General features: G+C 51.1%; 1 protein-coding gene across 1 annotated transcript in view; it reads left to right on the top strand.

Moving 5' to 3' along the window:
• The first annotated feature begins 1288 nt into the window (after window positions 1–1288).
• The window catches only part of LOC115132722 (protein FAM135B-like), a 68221-nt gene continuing 57501 nt past the window's right edge, over window positions 1289–12008 (top strand). Inside the window, 1 exon segment of the mRNA XM_029665446.2 lies at window positions 1289–1365. Within this exon segment, the coding sequence (XP_029521306.2) occupies window positions 1289–1365 (77 nt within the window).

Raw genomic sequence — 12008 nt, forward strand, 5'->3', positions numbered from 1 at the left:
CTTTAAATCGTAATCAAAACAGAGACAATAAACACAAGGGTTGCTACCATACTGTAGTAATGCATGGCAGTAACAAACGTACCCATGCTATTGCTAACTGATCTTACTATTATCATGTTAAAAGGCACTCGAGAGAGAGTGATGTCGTCATTGAGAGGAAGGCCAGATTTCCTTCTAAATGGCTGTGATATGTGGTTGTTTTATCAACCTAAGCTGATCAAAGTGTAAGTCGCTCTGGATAAGAGCGTCCGCTGAAGGACGACAATGTAAATGGGAACGTGTCAAAAACACAGTCTACAACATGGCATCATTATGATTAGAAAACACATTAAGGAGTGAATGGGAAGACGCTTAGATTGTGAGTTGACACTTTCCCATGTACTGTAGAGCAGGAGCCGTCCCATCAATTTATAGCCTTTTTCTAAAACTTCATCCCGGGTGTCTCTCCATTCAGCTCAATTTCCATGCTGAGGTTGTATGCAGTCAAGGTGCCTGTTGACTCTGTGAATAGCATCCTGGGAGAATGAAGGATCAAGGCAAACGCTTCCTGAGTGACTCATTGTTTGTCTAAATAGAAACCATGGTGGAGGAGGGTGTGTGTGTGTGTGTGTGTGTGTGTGTGTGTGTGTGTGTGTGTGTGTGTGTGTGTGTGTGTGTGTGTGTGTGTGTGTGTGTGTGTGTGTGTGTGTGTGTGTGTGTATATATAAAGGTGCTTCTATATCCAGTCTGGGGTTACCTCCCTAAATGCCAGTTTGCTTCTCACTGTGAGGCCTGAGGTCAACTGAGTCACAGAAGCTCTATAACTGTAAAGCTCTATAACTGTAAATAACTGCACCTTAACTGTAAATAATTGCACTGTATAACTGTAAATAACTGCACCTTAATATCTGTAAATAACTGCACCTTAATAACTGCAAATAACTGCACCTTAATAACTGAAAATAACTGCACCTTAATAACTGTAAAGAACTGCACCTTAACTGTAAATAATTGCACTGTATAACTGTAAATAACTGCACCTTAATAACTGCAAATAACTGCACCTTATAACTGTAAAGAACTGCACCTTAATAACTGTAAATAACTGCACCTTATAACTGCAAATAACTGCACCTTAATAACTGTAAATAACTGTACCTTCTAACTGTAAATAACTGCACCTTAATAACTGTAAATAACTGCTCCTTAATAACTGTAAATAACTGCATCGTATAACTGTAAACAACTGCACCTTATATTGATTGATATACTATATTTCCTCTCTGCAGGGGATGACCTGGAACATATCATGTCTGAAGTACAGGGGACGTTGGAGTTTTCTGTAGAGCTGCACAAGTTTCACAATGTGGATCTCTTCCAGAGAGGGTGAGTGTAACGGAGGTGGACCTGTGAACCATGCTGTGATGAGTAACCTTGCCTTGTGACCTGAAGACTTGGGTCAGCTCCCCGGGCTATTAATTAGGCTTCAGCTCCGAGGGCTAACACATTCCTGTGGCATGTAGGAGACTTGGGTTCAAACTACAGTCTGACAGTCTCCGTCTGTATCTCTGGCTGTTTCATAGTTCATATTCATACCCACTGCCGCCGCAGTCTTAATGGTCACGCTAAAACGGACAGTTATGATTTAGAAAAGGGTCATCTTTATGCTGCACGGTAGGATGTGTCTGAGGACAGATGTGAGTGCTCTACATAGGGAATAGGGTGCTATCTGGGACACAGACACGATGAAGAATAGGGTCATCTTTATGCCCTACAGACACAGTGTATCTACTGAGAGATTGTGATCTGCCATATGGCTAGCCTCTGGGTTGTGACTCTGGCTGACGGGAAGGTCATCCTTACCCAGATGAGATGTTCCTGGGTCCAAACAGGACAGAGGGGGATGTTATAATCCTTAGCTAAACCTGAGTGCACTAATATGAGAGTTTTTCATGGATTGCCGTGTCTGCCATGTTTCTGCTCCGAACAGCAACAAGGAGGGAGTAGGTCTGACGGGAGCACAGAACAGCGAGACAGAGAGTTAGAGAGTCCAACTGACTGCTGGTGTCAAGATAACACTGTGATTTGCTATTGTGAGTTCAGGAGAAATGTACATTATGAAGACAATTAGGTTAAAAAATCTTATATACAGCCCTGAAAAAGCCATTCACTTGTAGGTTTTATACAAACCCTATAGAGAAGTTATTGCATTAAACGGAAGTCTTTGTTTGATGTTTAAACCAGGAGATGGGGATAAGAGCAGCGCAGGCCTTCTAGTTGAGCTTAATGGAGGGTGAATTAGTCGCTTCTAACGTTGCTCTTGGTGTTATAATCTGGTTTGATTAATAATCCTGGCTGTAGTTTCGAGGAGCTTGTCTCCATTCGAAGTGTTTATCTGTTGATGGCGTTCTAACTAGCAGCAGGGACAACGCCACAATGACCGAATGTTTCCGCTGTTGTTTTTATTGGAAATGTGTTCAAATGTCATAATGGTGCAGTGCATGATATCAAGACAGACTACAGGTATATTGAGTATCGTATCCACATCCCCCGCTTCTCTCTGTCATGTTTTTACTACAGTACACTCGGACTCTAAACCGTAAACAGGCCCTACAATGCGTTGTGTGCAGCTGCGCTCTCACCTGCTTTAAGCTTCTTCCGAGCGATGACTCTACCCTTATTTATTTATCAACCTTAAAAACCTTATCCGTGCTCTTCACTGTCACGCCTCCGTCTTTCAGAGGTGGTCCCTCACTAAAACCCTGCTGATACCATGTCTGTGCTCTTCACCGTCACGCCTCCGTCTTCCAGAGGTGGTCCCTCACTAAAACCCTGCTGATACCATGTCTGTGCTCTTCACTGTCACGCCTCCGTCTTTCAGAGGTGGTCCCTCACTAAAACCCTGCTGATACCATGTCTGTGCTCTTCACTGTCACGCCTCCGTCTTTCAGAGGTGGTCCCTCACTAAAACCCTGCTGATACCATGTCTGTGCTCTTCACCGTCACGCCTCCGTCTTCCAGAGGTGGTCCCTCACTAAAACCCTGCTGATACCATGTCTGTGCTCTTCACTGTCACCCCTCCGTCTTCCAGAGGTGGTCCCTCACTAAAACCCTGCTGATACCATGGCTGTGCTCTTCACTGTCACGCCTCCGTCTTCCAGAGGTGGTCCCTCACTAAAACCCTGCTGATACCATGTCTGTGCTCTTCACTGTCACCCCTCCGTCTTCCAGAGGTGGTCCCTCACTAAAACCCTGCTGATACCATGTCTGTGCTCTTCACTGTCACCCCTCCGTCTTCCAGAGGTGGTCCCTCACTAAAACCCTGCTGATACCATGTCTGTGCTCTTCACTGTCACGCCTCCATCTTCCAGAGGTGGTCCCTCACTAAAACCCTGCTGATACCATGTCTGTGCTCTTCACTGTCACGCCTCCATCTTCCAGAGGTGGTCCTCACTAAAACCCTGCTGATACCATGTCTGTGCTCTTCACTGTCACGCCTCCGTCTTCCAGAGGTGGTCCCTCACTAAAACCCTGCTGATACCATGTCTGTGCTCTTCACTGTCACGCCTCCGTCTTCCAGAGGTGGTCCCTCACTAAAACCCTGCTGATACCATGTCTGTGCTCTTCACTGTCACGCCCTCCGTCTTCCAGAGGTGGTCCCTCACTAAAACCCTGCTGATACCATGTCTGCGCTCTTCACTGTCACCCTCCGTCTTCCAGAGGTGGTCCCTCACTAAAACCCTGCTGATACCATGTCTGCGCTCCACTGTCACCCTCCGTCTTCCAGAGGTGGTCCCTCACTAAAACCCTGCTGATACCATGTCTGCGCTCTTCACTGTCACGCCTCCATCTTCCAGAGGTGGTCCCTCACTAAAACCCTGCTGATACCATGTCTGTGCTCTTCACTGTCACCCCTCCGTCTTCCAGAGGTGGTCCCTCACTAAAACCCTGCTGATACTATGTCTGTGCTCTTCACACGCCTCCATCTTCCAGTCACGCCATCCATCTTCCCAGAGGTGGTCCCTCACTAAAACCCTGCTGATACCATGTCTGTGCTCTTCAATGTCACCCCTCCATCTTCCAGAGGTGGTCCGTCACTAAAACCCTGCTGATACCATGTCTGTGCTCTTCACTGTCACCCTCCATCTTCCAGAGGTGGTCCCTCACTAAAACCCTGCTGATACCATGTCTGTGCTCTTCACTGTCACGCCTCCGTCTTCCAGAGGTGGTCCCTCACTAAAACCCTGCTGATACCATGTCTGTGCTCTTCACTGTCACCCCTCCGTCTTCCAGAGGTGGTCCCTCACTAAAACCCTGCTGATACCATGTCTGTGCTCTTCACTGTCACGCCTCTGTCTTCCAGAGGTGGTCCCTCACTAAAACCCTGCTGATACCATGTCTGTGCTCTTCACTGTCACTCCTCCATCTTCCAGAGGTGGTCCCTCACTACAACCCTGCTGATACCATGTCTGTGCTCTTCACTGTCACGCCTCCGTCTTCCAGAGGTGGTCCTCACTAAAACCCTGCTGATACCATGTCTGTGCTCTTCACTGTCACGCCTCCATCTTCCAGAGGTGGTCCCTCACTAAAACCCTGCTGATACCATGTCTGCGCTCTTCACTGTCACGCCTCCATCTTCCAGAGGTGGTCCCTCACTAAAACCCTGCTGATACCATGTCTGCGCTCTTCACTGTCACGCCTCCATCTTCCAGAGGTGGTCCCTCACTAAAACCCTGCTGATACCATGTCTGTGCTCTTCACTGTCACCCTCCGTCTTCCAGAGGTGGTCCCTCACTAAAACCCTGCTGATACCATGTCTGTGCTCTTCACTGTCACCCCTCCATCTTCCAGAGGTGGTCCCTCACTAAAACCCTGCTGATACCATGTCTGTGCTCTTCACTGTCACGCCTCCATCTTCCAGAGGTGGTCCCTCACTAAAACCCTGCTGATACCATGTCTGTGCTCTTCACTGTCACGCCTCCGTCTTCCAGAGGTGGTCCCTCACTAAAACCCTGCTGATACCATGTCTGTGCTCTTCACTGTCACGCCTCCGTCTTCCAGAGGTGGTCCTCACTAAAACCCTGCTGATACCATGTCTGTGCTCTTCACTGTCACCCCTCCGTCTTCCAGAGGTGGTCCCTCACCAAAACCCTGCTGATACCATGTCTGTGCTCTTCACTGTCACGCCTCCGTCTTCCAGAGGTGGTCCCTCACTAAAACCCTGCTGATACCATGTCTGTGCTCTTCACTGTCACGCCTCCGTCTTCCAGAGGTAGTCCCTCACTAAAACCCTGCTGATACCATGTCTGCGCTCTTCACTGTCACCCCTCCATCTTCCAGAGGTGGTCCCTCACTAAAACCCTGCTGATACCATGTCTGTGCTCTTCACTGTCACCCTCCGTCTTCCAGAGGTGGTCCCTCACTAAAACCCTGCTGATACCATGTCTGTGCTCTTCACTGTCACCCTCCGTCTTCCAGAGGTGGTCCCTCACTAAAACCCTGCTGATACCATGTCTGTGCTCTTCACTGTCACCCTCCGTCTTCCAGAGGTGGTCCCTCACTAAAACCCTGCTGATACCATGTCTGCGCTCTTCACTGTCACGCCTCCATCTTCCAGAGGTGGTCCTCACTAAAACCCTGCTGATACCATGTCTGTGCTCTTCACTGTCACCCTCCGTCTTCCAGAGGTGGTCCCTCACTAAAACCCTGCTGATACCATGTCTGTGCTCTTCACTGTCACGCTCCATCTTCCAGAGGTGGTCCCTCACTAAAACCCTGCTGATACCATGTCTGTGCTCTTCACTGTCACGCCTCCGTCTTCCAGAGGTGGTCCCTCACTAAAACCCTGCTGATACCATGTCTGCGCTCTTCACTGTCACCCCTCCGTCTTCCAGAGGTGGTCCCTCACTAAAACCCTGCTGATACCATGTCTGCGCTCTTCACTGTCACCCCTCCGTCTTCCAGAGGTGGTCCCTCACTAAAACCCTGCTGATACCATGTCTGCGCTCTTCACTGTCACGCCTCCATCTTCCAGAGGTGGTCCCTCACTAAAACCCTGCTGATACCATGTCTGTGCTCTTCACTGTCACCCCTCCGTCTTCCAGAGGTGGTCCCTCACTAAAACCCTGCTGATACTATGTCTGTGCTCTTCACTGTCACGCCTCCATCTTCCAGAGGTGGTCCCTCACTAAAACCCTGCTGATACCATGTCTGTGCTCTTCACTGTCACGCCTCCGTCTTCCAGAGGTGGTCCCTCACTAAAACCCTGCTGATACCATGTCTGTGCTCTTCAATGTCACCCCTCCATCTTCCAGAGGTGGTCCGTCACTAAAACCCTGCTGATACCATGTCTGTGCTCTTCACTGTCACCCCTCCATCTTCCAGAGGTGGTCCCTCACTAAAACCCTGCTGATACCATGTCTGTGCTCTTCACTGTCACGCCTCCGTCTTCCAGAGGTGGTCCCTCACTAAAACCCTGCTGATACCATGTCTGTGCTCTTCACTGTCACCCCTCCGTCTTCCAGAGGTGGTCCCTCACTAAAACCCTGCTGATACCATGTCTGTGCTCTTCACTGTCACGCCTCTGTCTTCCAGAGGTGGTCCCTCACTAAAACCCTGCTGATACCATGTCTGTGCTCTTCACTGTCACTCCTCCATCTTCCAGAGGTGGTCCCTCACTACAACCCTGCTGATACCATGTCTGTGCTCTTCACTGTCACGCCTCCGTCTTCCAGAGGTGGTCCCTCACTAAAACCCTGCTGATACCATGTCTGTGCTCTTCACTGTCACGCCTCCATCTTCCAGAGGTGGTCCCTCACTAAAACCCTGCTGATACCATGTCTGCGCTCTTCACTGTCACGCCTCCATCTTCCAGAGGTGGTCCCTCACTAAAACCCTGCTGATACCATGTCTGCGCTCTTCACTGTCACGCCTCCATCTTCCAGAGGTGGTCCCTCACTAAAACCCTGCTGATACCATGTCTGTGCTCTTCACTGTCACCCCTCCGTCTTCCAGAGGTGGTCCCTCACTAAAACCCTGCTGATACCATGTCTGTGCTCTTCACTGTCACCCCTCCATCTTCCAGAGGTGGTCCCTCACTAAAACCCTGCTGATACCATGTCTGTGCTCTTCACTGTCACGCCTCCATCTTCCAGAGGTGGTCCTCACTAAAACCCTGCTGATACCATGTCTGTGCTCTTCACTGTCACGCCTCCGTCTTCCAGAGGTGGTCCCTCACTAAAACCCTGCTGATACCATGTCTGTGCTCTTCACTGTCACGCCTCCGTCTTCCAGAGGTGGTCCCTCACTAAAACCCTGCTGATACCATGTCTGTGCTCTTCACTGTCACCCCTCCGTCTTCCAGAGGTGGTCCCTCACCAAAACCCTGCTGATACCATGTCTGTGCTCTTCACTGTCACGCCTCCGTCTTCCAGAGGTGGTCCCTCACTAAAACCCTGCTGATACCATGTCTGTGCTCTTCACTGTCACGCCTCCGTCTTCCAGAGGTGGTCCCTCACTAAAACCCTGCTGATACCATGTCTGCGCTCTTCACTGTCACCCCTCCATCTTCCAGAGGTGGTCCCTCACTAAAACCCTGCTGATACCATGTCTGTGCTCTTCACTGTCACCCTCCGTCTTCCAGAGGTGGTCCCTCACTAAAACCCTGCTGATACCATGTCTGTGCTCTTCACTGTCACCCCTCCATCTTCCAGAGGTGGTCCCTCACTAAAACCCTGCTGATACCATGTCTGTGCTCTTCACTGTCACCCTCCGTCTTCCAGAGGTGGTCCCTCACTAAAACCCTGCTGATACCATGTCTGTGCTCTTCACTGTCACGCCTCCATCTTCCAGAGGTGGTCCCTCACTAAAACCCTGCTGATACCATGTCTGTGCTCTTCACTGTCACGCCTCCGTCTTCCAGAGGTGGTCCCTCACTAAAACCCTGCTGATACCATGTCTGTGCTCTTCACTGTCACGCCTCCATCTTCCAGAGGTGGTCCCTCACTAAAACCCTGCTGATACCATGTCTGTGCTCTTCAATGTCACCCCTCCATCTTCCAGAGGTGGTCCGTCACTAAAACCCTGCTGATACCATGTCTGTGCTCTTCACTGTCACCCCTCCATCTTCCAGAGGTGGTCCCTCACTAAAACCCTGCTGATACCATGTCTGTGCTCTTCACTGTCACGCCTCCGTCTTCCAGAGGTGGTCCCTCACTAAAACCCTGCTGATACCATGTCTGTGCTCTTCACTGTCACGCCTCTGTCTTCCAGAGGTGGTCCCTCACTAAAACCCTGCTGATACCATGTCTGTGCTCTTCAATGTCACCCCTCCATCTTCCAGAGGTGGTCCGTCACTAAAACCCTGCTGATACCATGTCTGTGCTCTTCACTGTCACCCCTCCATCTTCCAGAGGTGGTCCCTCACTAAAACCCTGCTGATACCATGTCTGTGCTCTTCACTGTCACGCCTCCGTCTTCCAGAGGTGGTCCCTCACTAAAACCCTGCTGATACCATGTCTGTGCTCTTCACTGTCACGCCTCTGTTTCCAGAGGTGGTCCCTCACTAAAACCCTGCTGATACCATGTCTGTGCTCTTCACTGTCACTCCTCCATCTTCCAGAGGTGGTCCCTCACTACAACCCTGCTGATACCATGTCTGTGCTCTTCACTGTTACGCCTCCATCTTCCAGAAGTGGTCCCTCACTAAAACCCTGCTGATACCATGTCTGTGCGCTTCACTGTCACGCCTCCGTCTTCCAGAGGTGGTCCCTCACTAAAACCCTGCTGATACCATGTCTGTGCTCTTCACTGTCACGCCTCCGTCTTCCAGAGGTGGTCCCTCACTAAAACCCTGCTGATACCATGTCTGTGCTCTTCACTGTCACGCCTCCATCTTCCAGAGGTGGTCCCTCACTAAAACCCTGCTGATACCATGTCTGCGCTCTTCACTGTCACGCCTCCATCTTCCAGAGGTGGTCCCTCACTAAAACCCTGCTGATACCATGTCTGCGCTCTTCACTGTCACGCCTCCATCTTCCAGAGGTGGTCCCTCACTAAAACCCTGCTGATACCATGTCTGTGCTCTTCACTGTCACCCCTCCGTCTTCCAGAGGTGGTCCCTCACTAAAACCCTGCTGATACCATGTCTGTGCTCTTCACTGTCACCCCTCCATCTTCCAGAGGTGGTCCCTCACTAAAACCCTGCTGATACCATGTCTGTGCTCTTCACTGTCACGCCTCCATCTTCCAGAGGTGGTCCCTCACTAAAACCCTGCTGATACCATGTCTGTGCTCTTCACTGTCACGCCTCCGTCTTCCAGAGGTGGTCCCTCACTAAAACCCTGCTGATACCATGTCTGTGCTCTTCACTGTCACGCCTCCGTCTTCCAGAGGTGGTCCCTCACTAAAACCCTGCTGATACCATGTCTGTGCTCTTCACTGTCACCCCTCCGTCTTCCAGAGGTGGTCCCTCACCAAAACCCTGCTGATACCATGTCTGTGCTCTTCACTGTCACGCCTCCGTCTTCCAGAGGTGGTCCCTCACTAAAACCCTGCTGATACCATGTCTGTGCTCTTCACTGTCACGCCTCCGTCTTCCAGAGGTAGTCCCTCACTAAAACCCTGCTGATACCATGTCTGCGCTCTTCACTGTCACCCTCCATCTTCCAGAGGTGGTCCCTCACTAAAACCCTGCTGATACCATGTCTGTGCTCTTCACTGTCACCCCTCCGTCTTCCAGAGGTGGTCCTCACTAAAACCCTGCTGATACCATGTCTGTGCTCTTCACTGTCACCCCTCCGTCTTCCAGAGGTGGTCCCTCACTAAAACCCTGCTGATACCATGTCTGCGCTCTTCACTGTCACCCCTCCGTCTTCCAGAGGTGGTCCCTCACTAAAACCCTGCTGATACCATGTCTGCGCTCTTCACTGTCACCCCTCCGTCTTCCAGAGGTGGTCCTCACTAAAACCCTGCTGATACCATGTCTGTGCTCTTCACTGTCACGCCTCCATCTTCCAGAGGTGGTCCCTCACTAAAACCCTGCTGATACCATGTCTGTGCTCTTCAATGTCACCCCTCCATCTTCCAGAGGTGGTCCGTCACTAAAACCCTGCTGATACCATGTCTGTGCTCTTCACTGTCACCCCTCCATCTTCCAGAGGTGGTCCCTCACTAAAACCCTGCTGATACCATGTCTGTGCTCTTCACTGTCACGCCTCCGTCTTCCAGAGGTGGTCCCTCACTAAAACCCTGCTGATACCATGTCTGTGCTCTTCACTGTCACGCCTCTGTCTTCCAGAGGTGGTCCCTCACTAAAACCCTGCTGATACCATGTCTGTGCTCTTCAATGTCACCCTCCATCTTCCAGAGGTGGTCCGTCACTAAAACCCTGCTGATACCATGTCTGTGCTCTTCACTGTCACCCCTCCGTCTTCCAGAGGTGGTCCCTCACTAAAACCCTGCTGATACCATGTCTGTGCTCTTCACTGTCACGCCTCCGTCTTCCAGAGGTGGTCCCTCACTAAAACCCTGCTGATACCATGTCTGTGCTCTTCACTGTCACCCCTCCGTCTTACAGAGGTGGTCCCTCACTAAAACCCTGCTGATACCATGTCTGTGCTCTTCACTGTCACGCCTCTGTCTTCCAGAGGTGGTCCCTCACTAAAACCCTGCTGATACCATGTCTGTGCTCTTCACTGTCACGCTCCATCTTCCAGAGGTGGTCCCTCACTAAAACCCTGCTGATACCATGTCTGTGCTCTTCACTGTCACGCCTCCGTCTTCCAGAGGTGGTCCCTCACTAAAACCCTGCTGATACCATGTCTGTGCTCTTCACTGTCACGCCTCCGTCTTCCAGAGGTGGTCCCTCACTAAAACCCTGCTGATACCATGTCTGTGCTCTTCACTGTCACCCTCCGTCTTCCAGAGGTGGTCCCTCACCAAAACCCTGCTGATACCATGTCTGTGCTCTTCACTGTCACGCCTCCGTCTTCCAGAGGTGGTCCCTCACTAAAACCCTGCTGATACCATGTCTGTGCTCTTCACTGTCACGCCTCCGTCTTCCAGAGGTAGTCCCTCACTAAAACCCTGCTGATACCATGTCTGCGCTCTTCACTGTCACCCCTCCATCTTCCAGAGGTGGTCCCTCACTAAAACCCTGCTGATACCATGTCTGTGCTCTTCACTGTCACCCTCCGTCTTCCAGAGGTGGTCCCTCACTAAAACCCTGCTGATACCATGTCTGTGCTCTTCACTGTCACCCCTCCGTCTTCCAGAGGTGGTCCCTCACTAAAACCCTGCTGATACCATGTCTGTGCTCTTCACTGTCACCCCTCCGTCTTCCAGAGGTGGTCCCTCACTAAAACCCTGCTGATACCATGTCTGCGCTCTTCACTGTCACGCCTCCATCTTCCAGAGGTGGTCCCTCACTAAAACCCTGCTGATACCATGTCTGTGCTCTTCACTGTCACCCCTCCGTCTTCCAGAGGTGGTCCCTCACTAAAACCCTGCTGATACCATGTCTGTGCTCTTCACTGTCACGCCTCCATCTTCCAGAGGTGGTCCCTCACTAAAACCCTGCTGATACCATGTCTGTGCTCTTCAATGTCACCCCTCCATCTTCCAGAGGTGGTCCGTCACTAAAACCCTGCTGATACCATGTCTGTGCTCTTCACTGTCACCCCTCCATCTTCCAGAGGTGGTCCCTCACTAAAACCCTGCTGATACCATGTCTGTGCTCTTCACTGTCACGCCTCCGTCTTCCAGAGGTGGTCCCTCACTAAAACCCTGCTGATACCATGTCTGTGCTCTTCACTGTCACGCCTCTGTCTTCCAGAGGTGGTCCCTCACTAAAACCCTGCTGATACCATGTCTGTGCTCTTCAATGTCACCCTCCATCTTCCAGAGGTGGTCCGTCACTAAAACCCTGCTGATACCATGTCTGTGCTCTTCACTGTCACCCCTCCATCTTCCAGAGGTGGTCCCTCACTAAAACCCTGCTGATACCATGTCTGTGCTCTTCACTGTCACGC

Source organism: Oncorhynchus nerka, linkage group LG7 (genome assembly GCF_034236695.1).
Source record: "Oncorhynchus nerka isolate Pitt River linkage group LG7, Oner_Uvic_2.0, whole genome shotgun sequence".
NCBI lineage: Eukaryota > Metazoa > Chordata > Actinopteri > Salmoniformes > Salmonidae > Oncorhynchus > Oncorhynchus nerka.